Genomic DNA, 18,622 nt, shown 5'->3' with positions numbered 1-18,622 from the left:
CTCTGGTGGTCTTATAGGACGCATGGGGTTATTTCTATCTTTCTGTATCTGTTGAAGCCTGTTTTATGACCAATTATATGGTCAATTTTAGAGAAAGTACCATGAGGAGCTGAGAAGAAGGTATATCCTTTTGCTTTAGGATAGAATGTTCTATAAATATCTGTTAAATCCATTTGGTTCATGATTTGTCTTAGTCTGTCTATGTCTCTGTTTAGTTTCTGTTTCCATAATCTGTTCATTGATGAGTGGGGGTGTTGAAATCTCCTACTATTGTTGTGTGAGATAGAATGTGTGCTTTGAGTGTTAGTAAGGTTTCTTTTATGTATGTAGGTTCCCTTATATTTTGAGCACAGATATTTAGGATTGAGAGTTCATCTTGGTGGATTTTTCCTTTGATGAATATGAAGTGTCCTTCCTTATATTTTTTGATGAGTTTTGATTGAAAATAGGTTTTATTCAGTATTAGAATGGCTACTCCAGCTTGCTTCTTTACACCATTTGCTTGGAAAGTTGTTTTCCAGCCTTTTACTCTGAGGTAGTATTTGTCCTTGTCTCTGAGGTATGCTTCCTGGAGTCCCAAAATGTAGGGTCCTCATGGCATATCCAGTTTGTTACTCTGTGTCTTTTTATTGGTAATTGAGTTCATTGATGTTGAGAGATATTAAGGCATAGTGTTTGTTGCTTCCTCTTACATTCGTGTTAGGATATGAGATTTTGTTTGTGTGCTTGTCTTCTCTTTGTTTTTTTGCAAAATGATTAGTTCTTGCTTTTTCTAGGGTGTAGCTTGCCTCTTGTGTTGGGCTTTACCATTTATTATCTTTTGTTGGGCTGGATTTGGAGAAAGATATTGTGTAAATTTGGTTTTGTCATGGAAAATCTTGGTTTCTCCATCTATGTTAATTGAGAGTTTTGCTGGATACAGTAACCTGGGCTGGCATTTGTATTCTCTTAGGGTCTGTATGACATCTGTCCAGGATCTTCTGTCTTTCATAGTAAATTTCTATTCTTTTAATCTGATGTTGGCTATTGGCTTGGTGTATATTGTCTTTATTGTGTTTAAGTAGGAATCTTGTAACTCTGCTCTCTCTAAGACTTTCATCATGAAGGGGTGTAGGAGTTTGTCAAATGCTCTTTTGGCATCAAGTGAGATGATCATGTGGTTTCTTTTTCTTTCAGTTTGTTTATATGGTAGTTTATGTTGATGGATTTTCATATATTGAGCCACCCCTACATCCCTGGAATGAAACCTACTTCATCATGGTGTATGATGTCTTTGATGTGTTCTTGGATTTGGGTTGCAAGAATTTTAAGTGTTTTTGCCTCAATGTCCATACGGAAAATTGGTCTGAATTTCTTTGTTTGTTGAATCTTCGTGTAGTTTAGGCATCAGGGTGACCATGGCCTCACAGAATGAGTTTAGCCATATTCCTTCTTTGCTATTTTGTAGAATAATTTAAGGAGTTTTGGTATTAGTTCTCTGAAACTCTAGAAGAATTTCACACTCAAACCATCTTGTCTAGGGCTTTTTTTGATTGGGAGACTTTTAATAACTGCTTCTATTTCTCTAGTGGTTTTAGGACTAATCAGATAGTTTACCCAATATTGATATAGCTTTGGTAATTGGTATCTGTCTAGAAAACCATCCATCTCATTTAAATTTTCCAATTTTAAGGAGTACAAGCTTTCGAAGTAAGACTTAATGATTTTTTGAATTTCCTCAGTATCTGTTGTTATAGCTCCCTTTTCAAATCTGATTTTGTTAATCTGGATAGTGTCTCTCTGCCTTTCAGTTTATTTAGCAAAGGATTTGTCTATGCTGTTGTTGTTGTTGTTTTTTGTTGTTTGTTTGTTTTTTAAGAACCAGCTCATGGTTTCTCTGATTATTTGTATTGTTCTCCTTGTTTCTCACTGTTTGATTTCATCCCTGAATTTAATTATTTCCTGCCATTTATTCTAATCCTCCTGCATGTGCATGATTTTTTTCATTTTTTTCTAGAGCCTTCAGATGTATTTTTCCTTTGTTTGTATGAGAACTTCCAAATGCTTTATGAGTACACTTGGTGCTATGAACTTTCCTCTTAGCAGTATTTTCATAGTGTCCCCCATATGTTCAGGTAGGTTGTGCCTTCATTTTTATTGAGTTCTAGAAAGTCCTTTTAATTTATTTCTTTATTTTTTTCCTGATCCAGTGATCACTGAGTAGAGAATTTTTCAATTTCCATGACTACGTAGGGTTTCTGTTGTTTCTGTTGTTGATAAGACAACTCTAACCCATGATAATCTGATAAAATTAATGGAGTTATTTCAGTTCTTTTTATCTGTTCAAGTTTCCTTTGTGACCAAGTATATCATCAATTTTTGAGAAGGCTTTGTGAAATGCTTAGAACAATGTATATTCTTTTGTGTGGGTGAAATGTTCCATATATACCTGTTACGTTCATTTGAATCATAACCTGAGTAAGTTTAATTCTTTGTTTAGTTTCTGTCTCGATGACCTGTCAGTTGGTAAGAGTGGGTGTTAATGTGTTAGAGGTTGATACATGACTTAAGTTTAGTAATGTTTCTTTTAAGAATGTGGGTGTCTTTGCATTTGGGACATAGATGTTCAGAATTGAGGTAGATTTTTGGTGGATTTTTTTTCTTTGATGAGTATGAAGTGTCCTTTCACATTTCTTTTTATTACTTGATTACTTTTGGTTGAAAGTCCATTTTATTAGATATTAGAACGACTACTCCAGCTTGTTTTTTTGGGTCCATTTGCTTGGGAAACTTATTTCTAGCATTTTATATTAAGATACTGATTGCGGAGATGTGTTTCTTGTTTATAGTAGAATGATGGATTCTGTTTATGCATCCATTCTGTTAGTCTCTGCCTTCTTACTGAGGTATTGAGTCTATTAATGTTGAGAGATGTTAATGATTAATGATTGTTAGTACTGGCTATTTTAATGTTTCCAGTTGTTATATGTGTGTTCATTTTTAATTACATGTGTGTTTCTCTTCTATTTGTGTTAATAATGTGCAATTATTTATTCTTGTATTGTCTTGAGTAGAGTTAACCTCATTTTTTGGAGTTTTCCTTCCAGTATACTCTGTAGTGCTGGGTTGGTGAAAATTTGGTTTATCATGGACTATCTTGGTTTTTCCATGTTGATTGAATGTTTTGCTGAATATAGTAGCCTGGCCTGACTTTTATGGTCTTTTTGGAATCTGTAAGATCTCTTCCAAGGTCCTTCTAGCTTTTTGAGTTCCATATGAAAAACCAAGTGTAATTCTGATAAGCATACTTCATATGTTACTTGTTACTTGGACTTTTCCCCTTCCTCTTTGAATTTTTTTCGTTGTTATGTATATTTAGTACTTTCATTATTATGTCACAGAAGGATTTTCTTTGTTTTATGTTCTGTATGCTTCTTGCATGTTTATAGGCACATCTTTTTTTTTTTTAAGTTTAGGAAAATTTCCTTCAATGATTTTGTTGAAAATGTTTTCTGGGCCTTTGAGTTGGGAATCCTCCTCCTGCTTCTCCTGCTCCTCCTGCTCCTCCTGCTCCTCCTGCTCCTCCTGTTCCTCCTCCTCCTCTTCCTCCTCCTCCTCTTATTATTATTAGGCATGGTATTTTCATAGTGTCCCAAGTTTCCTGGATATTTTTGTCATGAAATTTTTAGATTTTGCATTTTCTTTGACTGATATATTGATTTTTGCTATTATATCCCTTACACCTGAGATTCTTCTATCTCCTTTATTCTGTTGGTGTTGGTCTGTATATTCTGTTCCCTTTCCTAGGTTTTCATTCTACAAGATTCCCTCAATTTATGTTTTCTTTATTGATTCAATTTACCTTTTCTGATCTTGGACAGTTTTATTCATATCCTTTACCTTTTTAAAATTATATTTTCCTGTATTTCTTTGTATTTATTTCCTTTCTCTTTTAATGCGTCTACCTGTTTGAATGTATTTTGCTGTGTTTCCTTAAGGGCTTTATTCATGTCCTATTTAAAGGCCTCTACCATCTTTTTTTTTTTTTTAATTAACTTGAGTATTTCTTATATACATTTCGAGTGTTATTCCCTTTCCCGGTTTCCGGGCAAACATCCCCCTCCCCCCTCCCCTTCCTTATGGGTGTTCCCCTCCCAACCCTCCCCCCATTGCTGCCCTCCCCCCATAGACTAGTTCACTGGGGGTTCAGTCTTAGCAGGACCCAGGGCTTCCCCTTCCACTGGTGCTCTTACTACAATATTCATTGCTACCTATGGGGTCAGAGTCCAGGGCAGTCCATGTATAGTCTTTAGATAGTGGCTTAGTCCCTGGAAGCTCTGGTTGCTTGGCATTGTTGTACTTTTGGGGTCTCGAGCCCCTTCAAGCTCTTCCAGTTCTTTCTCTGATTCCTTCAATAGGGGACCTATTCTCAGTTCAGTGGTTTGCTGCTGGCATTCGCCTCTGTATTTGCTGTATTCTGGCTGTGTCTCTCAGGAGCGATCTACATCCGGCTCCTGTCGGTCTGCACTTCTTTGCTTCATCCATCTTGTCTAATTGGGTGGCTGTATATGTATGGGCCACATGTGGGGCAGGCTCTGAATGGGTGTTCCTTCAGTCTCTGTTTTAATCTTTGCCTCTCCCTTCCCTGCCAAGGGTATTCTTTTTCCTCATTTAAAGAAGGAGTGAAGAATTCACATTTTGATCATCCGTCTTGAGTTTCGTTTGTTCTAGGGATCTAGGGTAATTCAAGCATTTGGGCTAATAGCCACTTATCAATGAGTGCATACCATGTATGTCTTTCTGTGATTGGGTTAGCTCACTCAGGATGATATTTTCCAGTTCCAACCATTTGCCTACGAATTTCATAAACTCGTTGTTTTTGATAGCTGAGTAATATTCCATTGTGTAGATGTACCACATTTTCTGTATCCATTCCTCTGTTGAAGGGCATCTGGGTTCTTTCCAGTTTCTGGCTATTATAAATAAGGCTGCGATGCACGTGTCTCTTTTATATGTTGAGGCATCTTTTGGGTATATGCCCAAGAGAGGTATAGCTGGATCCTCAGGCAGTTCAATGTCCAATTTTCTGAGGAACCTCCAGACTGATTTCCAGAATGGTTTTACCAGTCTGCAATACCACCAACAATGGAGGAGTGTTCCTCTTTCTCCACATCCTCGCCAGCATCTGCTGTCACCTGAGTTTTTGATCTTAGCCATTCTCACTGGTGTGAGGTGAAATCTCAGGGTTGTTTTGATTTGCATTTCCCTTATGACTAAAGATGTTGAACATTTCTTTAGGTGTTTCTCAGCCATTCGGCATTCCTCAGCTGTGAATTCTTTGTTTAGCTCTGAACCCCAATTTTTAATAAGGTTATTTGTTTCCCTGTGGTCTAACTTCTTGAGTTCTTTATATATTTTGGATATAAGGCCTCTATCTGTTGTAGGATTGGTAAAGATCTTTTCCCAATCTGTTGGTTGCCGTTTTGTCCTAACCACAGTGTCCTTTGCCTTACAGAAGCTTTGCAGTTTTATGAGATCCCATTTGTCGATTCTTGATCTTAGAGCACAAGCCATTGGTGTTTTGTTCAGGAAATTTTTTCCAGTGCCTATGTGTTCCAGATGCTTCCCTAGTTTTTCTTCTATTAGTTTGAGTGTGTCTGGTTTGATGTGGAGGTCCTTGATCCACTTGGACTTAAGCTTTGTACAGGGTGATAAGCATGGATCGATCTGCATTCTTCTACATGTTGCCCTCCAGTTGAACCAGCACCATTTGCTGAAAATGCTATCTTTTTTCCATTGGATGGTTTTGGCTCCTTTGTCAAAAATCAAGTGACCATAGGTGTGGGGTTCATTTCTAGGTCTTCAGTTCTATTCCATTGGTCTATCTGTCTGTCTCTGTACCAATACCATGCAGTTTTTATCACTATTGCTCTGTAATACTGCTTGAGTTCAGGGATAGTGATTCCCCCTGAAGTCCTTTTATTGTTGAGGATAGCTTTAGCTATCCTGGGTTTTTTGTTATTCCAGATGAATTTGCAAATTGTTCTGTCTAACTCTTTGAAGAATTGGATTGGTATTTTGATGGGGATTGCATTGAATCTGTAGATTGCTTTTGGTAAAATGGCCATTTTTACTATATTAATCCTGCCAATCCATGAGCATGGGAGATCTTTCCATCTTCTGAGGTCTTCTTCAATTTCTTTCCTCAGTGTCTTGAAGTTCTTATTGTACAGATCTTTTACTTGCTTGGTTAAAGTCACACCGAGGTACTTTATATTATTTGGGTCTATTATGAAGGGTGTCGTTTCCCTAATTTCTTTCTCGGCTTGTTTCTCTTTTGTATAAAGGAAGGCAACTGATTTATTTGAGTTAATTTTATACCCAGCCACTTTGCTGAAGTTGTTTATCAGCTTTAGTAGTTCTCTGGTGGAACTTTTGGGATCACTTAAATATGCTATCATGTCATCTGCAAATAGTGATATTTTGACCTCTTCTTTTCCGATCTGTATCCCCTTGATCTCCTTTTGTTGTCTGATTGCTCTGGCTAGAACTTCAAGAACTATATTGAATAAGTAGGGAGAGAGTGGGCAGCCTTGTCTAGTCCCTGATTTTAGTGGGATTGCTTCAAGTTTCTCTCCATTTAGTTTAATGTTAGCAACTGGTTTGCTGTATATGGCTTTTACTATGTTTAGGTATGGACCTTGAATTCCTATTCTTTCCAGGACTTTTATCATGAAGGGGTGTTGAATTTTGTCAAATGCTTTCTCAGCATCTAATGAAATGATCATGTGGTTCTGTTCTTTCAGTTTGTTTATATAATGGATCACGTTGATGGTTTTCCATATATTAAACCATCCCTGCATGCCTGGGATGAAGCCTATATGATCATGGTGGATGATTGTTTTGATGTGTTCTTGAATTCGGTTTGCCAGAATTTTATTGAGTATTTTTGCGTCGATATTCATAAGGGAAATTGGTCTGAAGTTCTTTCTTTGTTGTGTCTTTGTGTGGTTTAGGTATAAGAGTAATTGTGGCTTCGTAGAAGGAATTCGGTAGGGCTCCATCTGTTTCAATTTTGTGGAATAGTTTGGATAATATTGGTATGAGGTCTTCTATGAAGGTTTGATAGAATTCCGCACTAAACCCGTCTGGTCCTGGGCTCTTTTTGGTTGGGAGACCTTTAATGACTGCTTCTATTTCCTTAGCAGTTATGGGGTTGCTTAACTGGTTTATCTGTTCCTGATTTAACTTCGATACCTGGTATCTGTCTAGGAAATTGTCCATTTCCTGAAGATTTTCAAATTTTGATGAATATAGGTTTTTATAGTAAGATCTGATGATTTTTTGAATTTCCTCTGAATCTGTAGTTATGTCTCCCTTTTCATTTCTGATTTTGTTAATTTGGACGCACTCTCTGTGTCCTCTCGTTAGTCTGGCTAAGGGTTTATCTATCTTGTTGATTTTCTCAAAGAACCAACTTTTGGTTCTGTTGATTCTTTCTATGGTCCTTTTTGTTCTACTTGGTTGATTTCAGCTCTGAGTTTGATTATTTCCTGCCTTCTACTCCTCCTGGGTGTATTTGCTTTTTTTGTTCTAGAGCTTTTAGGTGTGCTGTCAAGCTGCTGACATATGCTCTTTCCTGTTTCTTTCTGCAGGCACTCAGCGCTATGAGTTTTCCTCTTAGCACAGCTTTCATTGTGTCCCATAAGTTTGGGCATGTTGTATCTTCATTTTCATTAAATTCTAAAAAGGTTTTAATTTCTTTCTTTATTTCTTCCTTGACCAGGTTATCATTGAGCAGAGCATTGTTCAATTTCCACATATATGTGGGCATTCTTCCCTTATTGTTATTGAAGACCAGTTTTAGGCCATGGTGGTCCGATAGCACGCATGGGATTATTTCTATCTTTCTGTACCTGTTGAGGCCCGTATTTTGACCAATTATATGGTCAATTTTGGAGAAAGTACCATGAGGAGCTGAGAAGAAGGTATATCCTTTTGCTTTAGGATAGAATGTTCTATAAATATCCGTTAAGTCCATTTGGCTCATGACTTCTCTTAGTCTGTCGACATCACTGTTTAATTTCTGTTTCCATGATCTGTCCATTGATGAGAGTGGGGTGTTGAAATCTCCCACTATTATTGTGTGAGGTGCAATGTGTGTTTTGAGCTTTAGTAAGGTTTCTTTTACGTATGTAGGTGCCCTTGTATTTGGGGCATAGATATTTAGGATTGAGAGTTCATCTTGGTGGATTTTTCCTTTGATGAATATGAAGTGTCCTTCCTTATCTTTTTTGATGACTTTTAGTTGGAAATTGATTTTATTTGATATTAGAATGGCTACTCCAGCTTGCTTCTCCTGACCATTTGCTTGGAAATTTGTTTTCCAGCCTTTCACTCTGAGGTAGTGTCTGTCTTTGTCTCTGAGGTGTGTTTCCTGTAGGCAGCAGAATGCAGGGTCCTCGTTGCATATCCAGTTTGTTAATCTATGTCTTTTTATTGGGGAGTTGAGGCCATTGATATTGAGAGATATTAAGGAATAATGATTATTGTTTCCCTTTATATTCATATTTGGATGTGAGGTTATGTTTGTGTGCTTTCATTCTCTTTGTTTTGTTGCCAAGACGATTAGTTTCTTGCTTCTTCTAGGGTATAGCTTGCCTCCTTATGTTGGGCTTTACCATTTATTATCCTTTGTAGTGCTGGATTTGTAGAAAGATATTGTGTAAATTTGGTTTTGTCATGGAATATCTTGGTTTCTCCATCAATGTTAATTGAGAGTTTTGCTGGATACAGTAACCTGGGCTGGCATTTGTGTTCTCTTAGGGTCTGTATGACATCAGTCCAAGATCTTCTGGCCTTCATAGTTTCTGGCGAGAAGTCTGGTGTGATTCTGATAGGTCTCCCTTTATATGTTACTTGACCTTTTTCCCTTACTGCTTTTAATATTTTTTCTTTATTTTGTGCGTTTGGTGTTTTGACAATTATGTGACGGGAGGTGTTTCCTTTCTGGTCCAATCTATTTGGAGTTCTGTAGGCTTCTTGTATGTCTATGGGTATCTCTTTTTTTAGGTTAGGGAAGTTTTCTTCTATGATTTTGTTGAAGATATTTACTGATCCTTTGAGCTGGGAGTCTTCACTCTCTTCTATACCTATTATCCTTAGGTTTCATCTTCTCATTGAGTCCTGGATTTCCTGTATGTTTTGGACCAGTAGCTTTTTCTGCTTTACATTATCTTTGACAGTTGAGTCAATGATTTCTATGGAATCTTCTGCTCCTGAGATTCTCTCTTCCATCTCTTGTATTCTGTTGGTGAAGCTTGTATCTACAGCTCCTTGTCTCCTCTTTTGGTTTTCTATATCCAGGGTTGTTTCCATGTGTTCTTTCTTGATTGCTTCTATTTCCATTTTTAATTCCTTCAACTGTTTGATTGTGTTTTCCTGCAATTCTTTCAGGGACTTTTGTGTCTCCTCTCTATGGGCTTCTTCTTGTTTATTTATGTTTTCCTGGAATTCTTTCAGGGATTTTTGTGTCTCCTCTCTATGGGCTTCTACTTGTTTATTTATGTTTTCTTGGAATTCTTTCAGGGATTTTTGTGATTCTTTCAGGCATTTTTGCGATTCCTCTCTGTAGGCTTCTACTTGTTCTCTAAGGGAGTTCTTCATGTCTTTCTTGAAGTCCTCCAGCATCATGATCAAAAATGATTTTGAAACTGGATCTTGCTTTTCTGGTGTGTTTGGATATTCCATGTTTGTTTTGATGGGAGAATTGGGCTCTGATGGTGCCATGTAGTCTTGGTTTCTGTTGCTTGGGTTCCTGCGCTTGCCTCTCGCCATCAGATTATCTCTAGTGTTACTTTGTTCTGCTATTTCTGATAGTGGCTAGACTGTCCTATAAGCCTGTGTGTCAGGAGTGCTGTAGACCTGTTTTCCTCTCTTTCAGTCAGTTATGGGGACAGAGTGTTCTGCTTTCGGGCGTGTAGTTTTTCCTCTCTACAGGTCTTCAGCTGTTCCTGTGGGCCTGTGTCTTGAGTTCACCAGGCAGCTTTCTTGCAGCAGAAAATTTGGTCTTACCTGTGGTCCTGAGGCTCAAGTTCGCTCGTGGGTTCCTGCCCAGGGGCTCTCTGCAGTGGCAGCAACCAGGAAGACCTGTGCCGCCCCTTCCGGGAGTCAGTGCACCAGGGTTCCAGATGGTCTTTGGCTTTTTCCTCTGGCGTCCGAGATGTGTGTGCAGGGAGCAGTCTCTTCTGGTTTCCCAGGCTTGTCTGCCTCTCTGAAGGTTTAGCTCTCCCTCCCACGGGATTTGGGTGCAGAGAACTGTTTATCCGGTCTGTTTCTTTCAGGTTCCAGCGGTGTCTCAGGCAGGTGTCCTGCCGCTCCTGGGCCCTCCCCCACGGGAGCCCAGAGTCCTTATACAGTTTCCTCTTGGGCCAGGGATGTGGGCAGGGGTGAGCAGTGTTTGTTTTCTCTTCCGCTCTGCAGCCTCAGGAGTGCCCACCTGACCAGGCAGTTGGGTCTCTCTCTCACCGGGTCTGGGGGCCTCTACCATCTTTAAGAGTGGATTTAAGATCCTCTTCTTATGCTTCAGTTTCATTAGTATATTCAGCGTTTGCTGAGGCAGGAAAGCTGAGCTATTGTGATGCCGTACTGCCCTGGATCTTGTTGATTGTAGTCTTCTGCTCGCCTTTAGGCATCTGGTTTTCCTTGGTTTTGGCTAGACGATTCTGATGGCAGTAGGACTTCTCAGGAAGGTAGGGGAGCTATGAACTAGGCATTGGAGGTCAGAGTACCCACTATCTTGTCTGTGCTTAGGGCAGACCATATTCTATAGTCTGTGTTATAGGTGATCCCTACTCTGCAGTCTATGGCTCAGTCAGACCCAGATGTGGTATCCTGCAGATGATCCAACTCAGACAGTGGTCAGACAGGGTTTCAAACTGGTATGTTTTGTGACCCCTGAAAGTTTTCATAGGGAGACAGGGCACTCTTGGTGTCTCACAAGGCTCCCCTTCAACAAGAAGCCAGGATAGCACTAGACAAACTTCCACCTACTTTTTTCTTTTTCTTTCCTTCTTTCTTTCTTTCTTTCTTTCTTTCTTTATTCTCTCCTTCCTCCTCCTCCTCCTCTTCCTCCTCCTCCTCCTCCTCCTCCTCCTCCTCCTCCTCCTCCTCCTCCTCCTCCTCCTCCTCCTCCTCCTCCTCCTCCTCCTCCTCTTCTTCTTCTTCTTCTTCTTCTTCTTCTTCTTCTTCTTCTTCTTCTTCTTCTTCTTCTTCTTCTTCTTCTTCTTTTTAGTTCTTATCACTAATAGTATGTCAAGAAAGATTAGGAAAGAAGGATAATTGTAATATTTCATTCACAAATATTTTCTATAAACTTTGAATTTCGTCAACTTTTTTATTATTTGCCATTTTGTATGAGAGGAACTAAATAAATATAGTCTTGTTTTTCACCTTTGTGTTTAATCATGTAATCTAATAGTTATAGATAGAAATTACATGAACATTCACTTTTGTTTTTTATTATGTTGTTTTTTATACATTAGCATATTTTTAAACTACTCACATACACATACACACACGCACATACACACATGCACAGGCTCAGGCACAGGAAAACACACATGCTCATGCATGTACACACACACATGTGTTTTAAAAGATTTTATTCAGTTATGTGCTTTTACAAAAAGTATTTTCTTTTATAGAAAAAAATGTACAGAGAAACATAATGATATGTTCCCTAACATTTTTAGAAAATTATTTTAGGGGCATATCAATACTGGCAACATATGTGCCTCTGTATGTGTGAGTGTCTATAGGTGGACATGGAGATTTGTTTATTTCTTCTTTGTTTAGATCCAGCCAGTTGACCCTTCTCTAGTGTCATATTTAAAAACAAATCAAGATCCTTCCTGCTCAGTAGTGTCCACCAGTCCACTTATTTACGTCCAGCATCCATCAACCCATCCCTTTCAGAAGCCAGTCACTGTATTTCTCCCTTGTTCTCCTCTACCTGACAAAAAGACCCTTGTGTTTGAGAAAGATCATAGAGGAGAAGAGAGTGCAGCAGTACACAGCAACCTGCCAATACCCTCCTACTTCAACAGGTGAGTTGGAGACATTGCTATTGCTAACTTAATGAGAGAAAATTAACCATAATCAGGTGGTTTGTATTTATGCATCATTAATAAAATAGAAGGAAGTATGGTCCCATTGTTGACCCACAATAAGAAAAAGTTTTGATTCTAATGGACCCAAGAATGTGTCATGTGAAAAATGGTGATTTTTAATAATATAGATATAAGAGTAATGCTTTCAAGAATATATGATATGGTTAATTATGAGCATGCAAGGTAATACTTATACTTTCTTCATTTAATGTAAGAAAAGGATTAATTTTTTCAAAATAAATGAAATTTGATTTATATTTACCTATACATGAATCCCTTCTCTTTGTTTTGAGAAATAAGGCTTGACTCATACGTATTGTTAGCCGAGAGGTCATTCCAGAGCATGTATGTCTTGTATATTTTTACCTATTCTATCATTTTACCCATGTGAGGACTTAAGTGCAGTGACATTAAGGACCTCTACATGTCTATTAACCTGTGAATGATGCAGTCCTGACCTGAGTTCACACATTTCCATTCCATTGAGTAGCTATCATTTGTCTTGGTTAAGGGTGATATTCTCTTTCCTGCTGTGCTAGCAACATAAGTAACTTGGGACAGCACTCTGCTGATTTATGGCTTGGGAAAGAAATCAAACATTCTTTACTATAAAATAAATGATAGAGACACTATGGACATCAACATGATCTGGGTGTGCACCATTTTGCTACCATCTTAGCCAATTTCTAACCTCATTTCACAATTCTTCTCTTACATATTTCCATCATCATATATCTGCTGCAATATGCCACATAATTTCCTAACATTCCAGCTCAAAACACCCCAAGTGTTAAAAAATACCTCGAAAGTGGACTTTAAGACAATATTTGAATCATTGTTTTCAATATTTTCTTCTCAATGCTTGTGTTTGCATTTGTTACATATTAAAAGTTCCTAGATTCCTGATAGCCAACTGCTGCCTAGTAATTTTTTTGTATCACTGTTTTTGCATTTAAAAATTTTTACATGTATTTTTTTTTCATTTTTGCTTATTAATTCTAATATCCTTAGTCTTGGGAGTTCCTGTTTGTAGCTATTGCTTCTGTTAGCTGTCATTCATGGCTCAATTTCCATATTTGGGAAGGTCAAATGCCTGCATGTGTACTATAGGACTTCTGTTGGCCTGAAATGGAGTTCATTTCCTCAGATGACATTTAGTTCAGTGTTGTGGTTTGCCCTCACGTTATCTGTATTTTGATGCTAATTCCACTGCCCCAAGGACAGCTGCATAGTCACCTTCTCAGAACTCAGGTGACTTCACCAGAACCACCTCCCTATTGAATTTGTAAAATACAGGTGAGGGGCAGGTACATGATAGAAGGAGGCCTGTCATTGGAGGAGAAGGAAGGATGGGCGGGAGAGAAGTTTGAAGGAAGAGGAGGAGACTAGAACAGAAAGGGAGACAGAAAATCACCGCCATGGCAGGTGATTTTAAGATTCCACTCTATGTATTTACAGGTTGTTATTAATGTTCTCAAGGGATGGATGGTACCGGGCTTTGTATGTTTAAGTGGGCAATTATATCTTACCAATTGGGTCAAAGGTTATTGTGTTGTGTGTTCTTTTATGTGAGGGTTTGAGTGTAGGAAAGTGTGCGGCTGGGATATGTTTCCACCAAGATATGTAGCAGATATCTTGGGACACTGTGGTGCGGACCTAGCAGGGTAAAAGACAACCATACTTTTTTATTTTTATAATTTTACAACAACAGTTCATCCTCTGTTGAGATCCAGCTGCTGCTTGCAAGGGACTACTTTCAACAGTCTCAATGCACTAAGCCTTCAGGATCACTTTCCAGTATGACTGTGATTCTAAGTGTCATCAGCTTCATTGACTGTTTACTTGATTATGACTTACTTCTGCTGCCTCCCATTTCTTGGTTATTGGACAGGCATTTGCCCACATGGAAATTCTAGTCAAAAATCTATCGTAATAATAATAGTTTCAATGAAACACAGGTTCAGAGAACTATGGAATAAAATGTTTCCTATTTGCTAAACCTGAAGCTTTTGCTTTGTGAAATATTAAAATGTATTATATACTTCAATATTGAAAAGTGTTGAGTTCCTGACATGTTATAAATCCTATTTGGAAAAGAAAGAAGAAGTCCCTCTTGAATACTCCCTGTTAGTATATTTTTTCACTCATGGAAAAAAGTATTGAAGAGGCAAGAAGCAGAATCAATCTCTCTCTCTCTCTCTCTCTCTCTCTCTCTCTCTCTCTCTCTCTCATCAAGGGAAACTCCTCTGAATGCCTTTTATGGGGCATTAATGGAATTATGTATGGACAGGTATCAAAGGCACAGCAATCGGTTGCTGTTAGAGCTAAGACAATGCAACCTGACTGGGCATCTATCATCATGTCTCCTGGCAGATTATCTGAGAGGTGTTAACCTACAGTTCTTGAGGTAACCTTTTCTGAGCAATCAGACTTAGTAGGAGATTTTCATGTTTGTCAGTAAAACTTTAAGGAAACTGTTAACCTAAGTGAGATAGCTCTATCTTCCAAATGCCTGGTTGTTTGACATTAGAAGAGATTTGGACTCTAGAAATGGCAGCAATTTATTGGTTGGTTCACACTTTAATATATTTTAATATATAAAGTAAAATTTCTTTTGCTTAGAAATAGGTTCTCCCTAATAATATAGAAAAAGGATGTAATAATATAAAGAAAATAGTTATGTACATATGGTATTTGTCTTCCACATATAGTTCTTCCTTTTTTACTATTTGCTTCATTAAAAAACATACATCATTATTAATTGATTCATTTTATAATTGGGAAAAGTGGATTTATGCATCTCTTACTTTACTCTAAAGAATCTTAACATATGTTATTTTATTTGTATATTCCCTGGTATTAGAATGTGTTGCCTTGTGGATGGATAGAAATGTATTCAGAGTAGAAACAAGAGACTTCTGAATGGAAATTGATTAGAGTCATCCCCCTTCTTTTCCCATGAAGTACAGCATTATGTACTTCACAAAAAAGAAACTTCTTTCTTTCTCTCTCTCTCTCTTTCTTTCTTTCTTTCTTTTTCTTTCTTTCCTTTTGAGTTTGACAATATAAACCTGCTGAAAAAGAAAAACAAACAAACAAAACAAAGCAAAACAAACACTAACACTAAGAAGGAAATCTGAAAATGTTCAGCCTTGCTGATCAGTAACATGGTATAGACAAAATACATGGCAATTCTAGCACTGTGTATGTTTTCACACTTGAAAAAAATTGTGTTAGTGCTTAAAGTGCAGTGTCTTTATGAGCACAATCTCAAGATATAGAAACTGACTTACATATGAGCTGAACAGTCAAGAGTGTTCTTTAATTTTGAGCAATTACATTTGAAATAACAGCATGTGCTGGTAGTTGTGCTATATTAACAGTTCATGAAGGAACCTCAGCTGTCACAATCAGACACACATTCATGACACAGAGTAGGTCACGTAATGGAGTCTGTGATGAGTATAATTGGAAATAAGAACAATGTCTTTTAGGTAAGACTCTCAAAAATTTATGACTTGATAATTTTAAATTAAATTTAAATTTAAAACTTGATAATTGATAAATTTTGATAGGTGAACCAAGAAAAATCTTTTCTCTCAATAGCTCAGCAGGTAAAAGTAGTGACTATTCTTCCTGAGGACTCAGGTTCAATTCTCAGCACCCACTTGGCAACTCACAACTGTCTGTAACTCTGAGATCTGACACCTTCAAACAGTCATACATACATGCAAAAAAACAATGTATATAAAATAGAAAGAAGTCATTTGAATTGAAATCCCAAAGTGATATACTGGTAACAAATATTAAACTCAGTGTGTAAAATTTGACCTAGAAAATGATCACCAATTTACAAATAATAAAAAATTATGTAGAGAACAGATTGCTGGAAGTTCATCTGTATGCTACACACCCTAGGCATATGACTATGCATATATTCACTGCCCATTTACTTTCTGTCTTAGAGATTTTATTGTTGAGATGACCACTGACCAAAAGAAACTTGTGGAGGAAAGGGTTGATCTGTTTGATACTTTCAAATCATTGACTTCATTAATGAAGGAAGTCTGGGCAGGAACTGAAATAGAGACCATGGAGGAATGCTTGATCAGCCTGAGTTTTTATACAACCCAGGACCATGCTCAGAAGGGTGGCACCACTCAGAGTGTCCTGTTCCGCATCAACCATGATTCAAGAAGATGCTGTATAGACTTACCTACAGATGATATCATAAAGCATATTCACAAGCGAATGAAATATTGTCTTCCTGGGTAACTCTGATGTGTGTTAAGCTGACAAAAAGTAGGAAAGAAGCACTTCTATTTTAAACCAGCTCAATCATCAGCATAAATAATTTATAAAGAGGATTGTTTTACATTTTTGGGTGAAGAAATGCTACGTAAAAATCAGTACTTTAATATTCATTAGTTTTGTGAGAAAAAGTTAATCCTAAAATGTTAATAACACTCACAGTTAAAGGCCCATGCATTATGTATACCACAAAAGGCATGTTCTGAAAGTCAACTGTGCTATGAAAATTTTGATAAGGTAATTGCTTGCAACACATTTTTTCCCTTAGGGATTAATGGCATATTTATTTTAGTGAGCATCTTCAACAAGTCTGGTGCTATTTGGAGAGAAAGCGAACATTTTGTAAATTAACAATTTTATAAAGATGTACTATATTTCATTTATTTTAATTGTGTGTGTATGCATGCAGGCACATGTGTGAGAGCATGTATGCATGTGTGCATGTGTGTAGAGGTGCTAGGTTTATGGGGGGAGTAACTTCTTCAATCACTCTTCACCTTATTAAACTGACAGGGTCTCTTCTGAATGCAGAACAGACTGGTTCAACTAGTCTGTCTATTAAGTGGGTTTCAAGGATTCCTAATGTCCATCTTGTGACCAGTAGGATTACAAAAGGGCAGGCACACCAACCCACCTTCCATTTCAGTAAGTGCTATTCAGTAGAGTTAGAACTCCTGTTCTTATGGTCCATATCATACTTGGTGAACTCTCTACCCAGTCTTGGTCTATTTTATTTTGGATGATTGTCATAACATCAAAATGTTGTTATTAGATCTTGACCAACTACTAGTCATTGCTAGGCAATGTTATTTTTCAAACTTCACTAGTCGTGCATAAGTAAGGGCATAGCCTAGTTAGAGAGGTATTAATTTCAAGTGGTATTGACATATCATGAGATAATTGGACTTAAAGATAAGTTGTGTCAATTACTGTATATTCTGTTTGATAATCAGGATTTTTTTCTTGTGTTTTGAGATGGAGTCTTTATATATTTCTTCTTGTACCTGCTTAGCCCAGGCTGGTCTCACTTTCTCAGTTTTTGTCCTGTTTCAGTTTCCCCAGTGAAAAACTTGCAGGATGATTTTCCCCAAAGATATTTAGCATCAAAGGATTTTTGCTCTTGGTTGTGAAGAACAGTTAACTTGGTTATTAAGGGTAATTTTTTTTCTTTTTTTTTTATTAACTTGAGTATTTCTTATATACATTTCGAGTGTTATTCCCTTTCCCGGTTTCCGGGCAAACATCCCCCTCCCACCTCCCTTTCCTTATGGGTGTTCCCCTCCCAACCCTCCCCCCATTGCCGCCCTCCCCCCATAGACTAGTTCACTGGGGGTTCAGTCTTAGCAGGACCCAGGGCTTCCCCTTCCACTGGTGCTCTTACTACGATATTCATTGCTACCTATGGGGTCAGAGTCCAGGGCAGTTCATGTATAGTCTTTAGGTAGTGGCTTAGTCCCTGGAAGCTCTGGTTGCTTGGAATTGTTGTACTTTTGGGGTCTCGAGCCCCTTCAAGCTCTTCCAGTTCTTTCTCTGATTCCTTCAATAGGGGACCTATTCTCAGTTCAGTGGTTTGCTGCTGGCATTCGCCTCTGTATTTGCTGTATTCTGGCTGTGTCTCTCAGGAGCGATCTACATCCGGCTCCTGTCGGTCTGCACTTCTTTGCTTAATCCATCTTGTCTAATTGGGTGGCTGTATATGTATGGGCCACATGTGGGGCAGGCTCTGAATGGGTGTTCCTTAAGTCTCTGTTTTAATCTTTGCCTCTCCCTTCCCTGAGAAGGGTATTCTTTTTCCTCATTAAAAGAAGGAGTGAAGCCCTGTACAAAGCTTAAGTCCAAGTGGATCAAGGACCTCCACATCAAACCAGACACACTCAAACTAATAGAAGAAAAACTAGGGAAGCATCTGGAACACATGGGCACTGGAAAAAATTTCCTGAACAAAACACCAATGGCTTATGCTCTAAGATCAAGAATCGACAAATGGGATCTCATAAAACTGCAAAGCTTCTGTAAGGCAAAGGACACTGTGGTTAGGACAAAACGACAACCAACAGATTGGGAAAAGATCTTTACCAATCCTATAACAGATAGAGGCCTTATATCCAAAATATACAAAGAACTCAAGAAGTTAGACCGCAGGGAAACAAATAACCCTATTA

At 38.0% G+C, this 18,622-nt stretch overlaps 1 protein-coding gene across 1 annotated transcript in view; it reads left to right on the top strand.

Annotated features, from left to right (window-relative positions):
- Dthd1 (death domain containing 1) overlaps positions 1-18,622 on the top strand; it is a 103,175-nt gene that overhangs the window by 20,170 nt on the left and 64,383 nt on the right. The window contains 1 exon segment of the mRNA XM_087584546.1: positions 11,836-12,086. Within this exon segment, the coding sequence (XP_087440672.1) occupies positions 11,836-12,086 (251 nt within the window).

This window comes from Rattus norvegicus, chromosome 14 (assembly GCF_021556685.1).
Source record: "Rattus norvegicus strain SHRSP/BbbUtx chromosome 14, alternate assembly SHRSP_T2T, whole genome shotgun sequence".
Lineage (NCBI taxonomy): Eukaryota > Metazoa > Chordata > Mammalia > Rodentia > Muridae > Rattus > Rattus norvegicus.
This window is presented reverse-complemented; position numbering and strand designations above follow the sequence as displayed.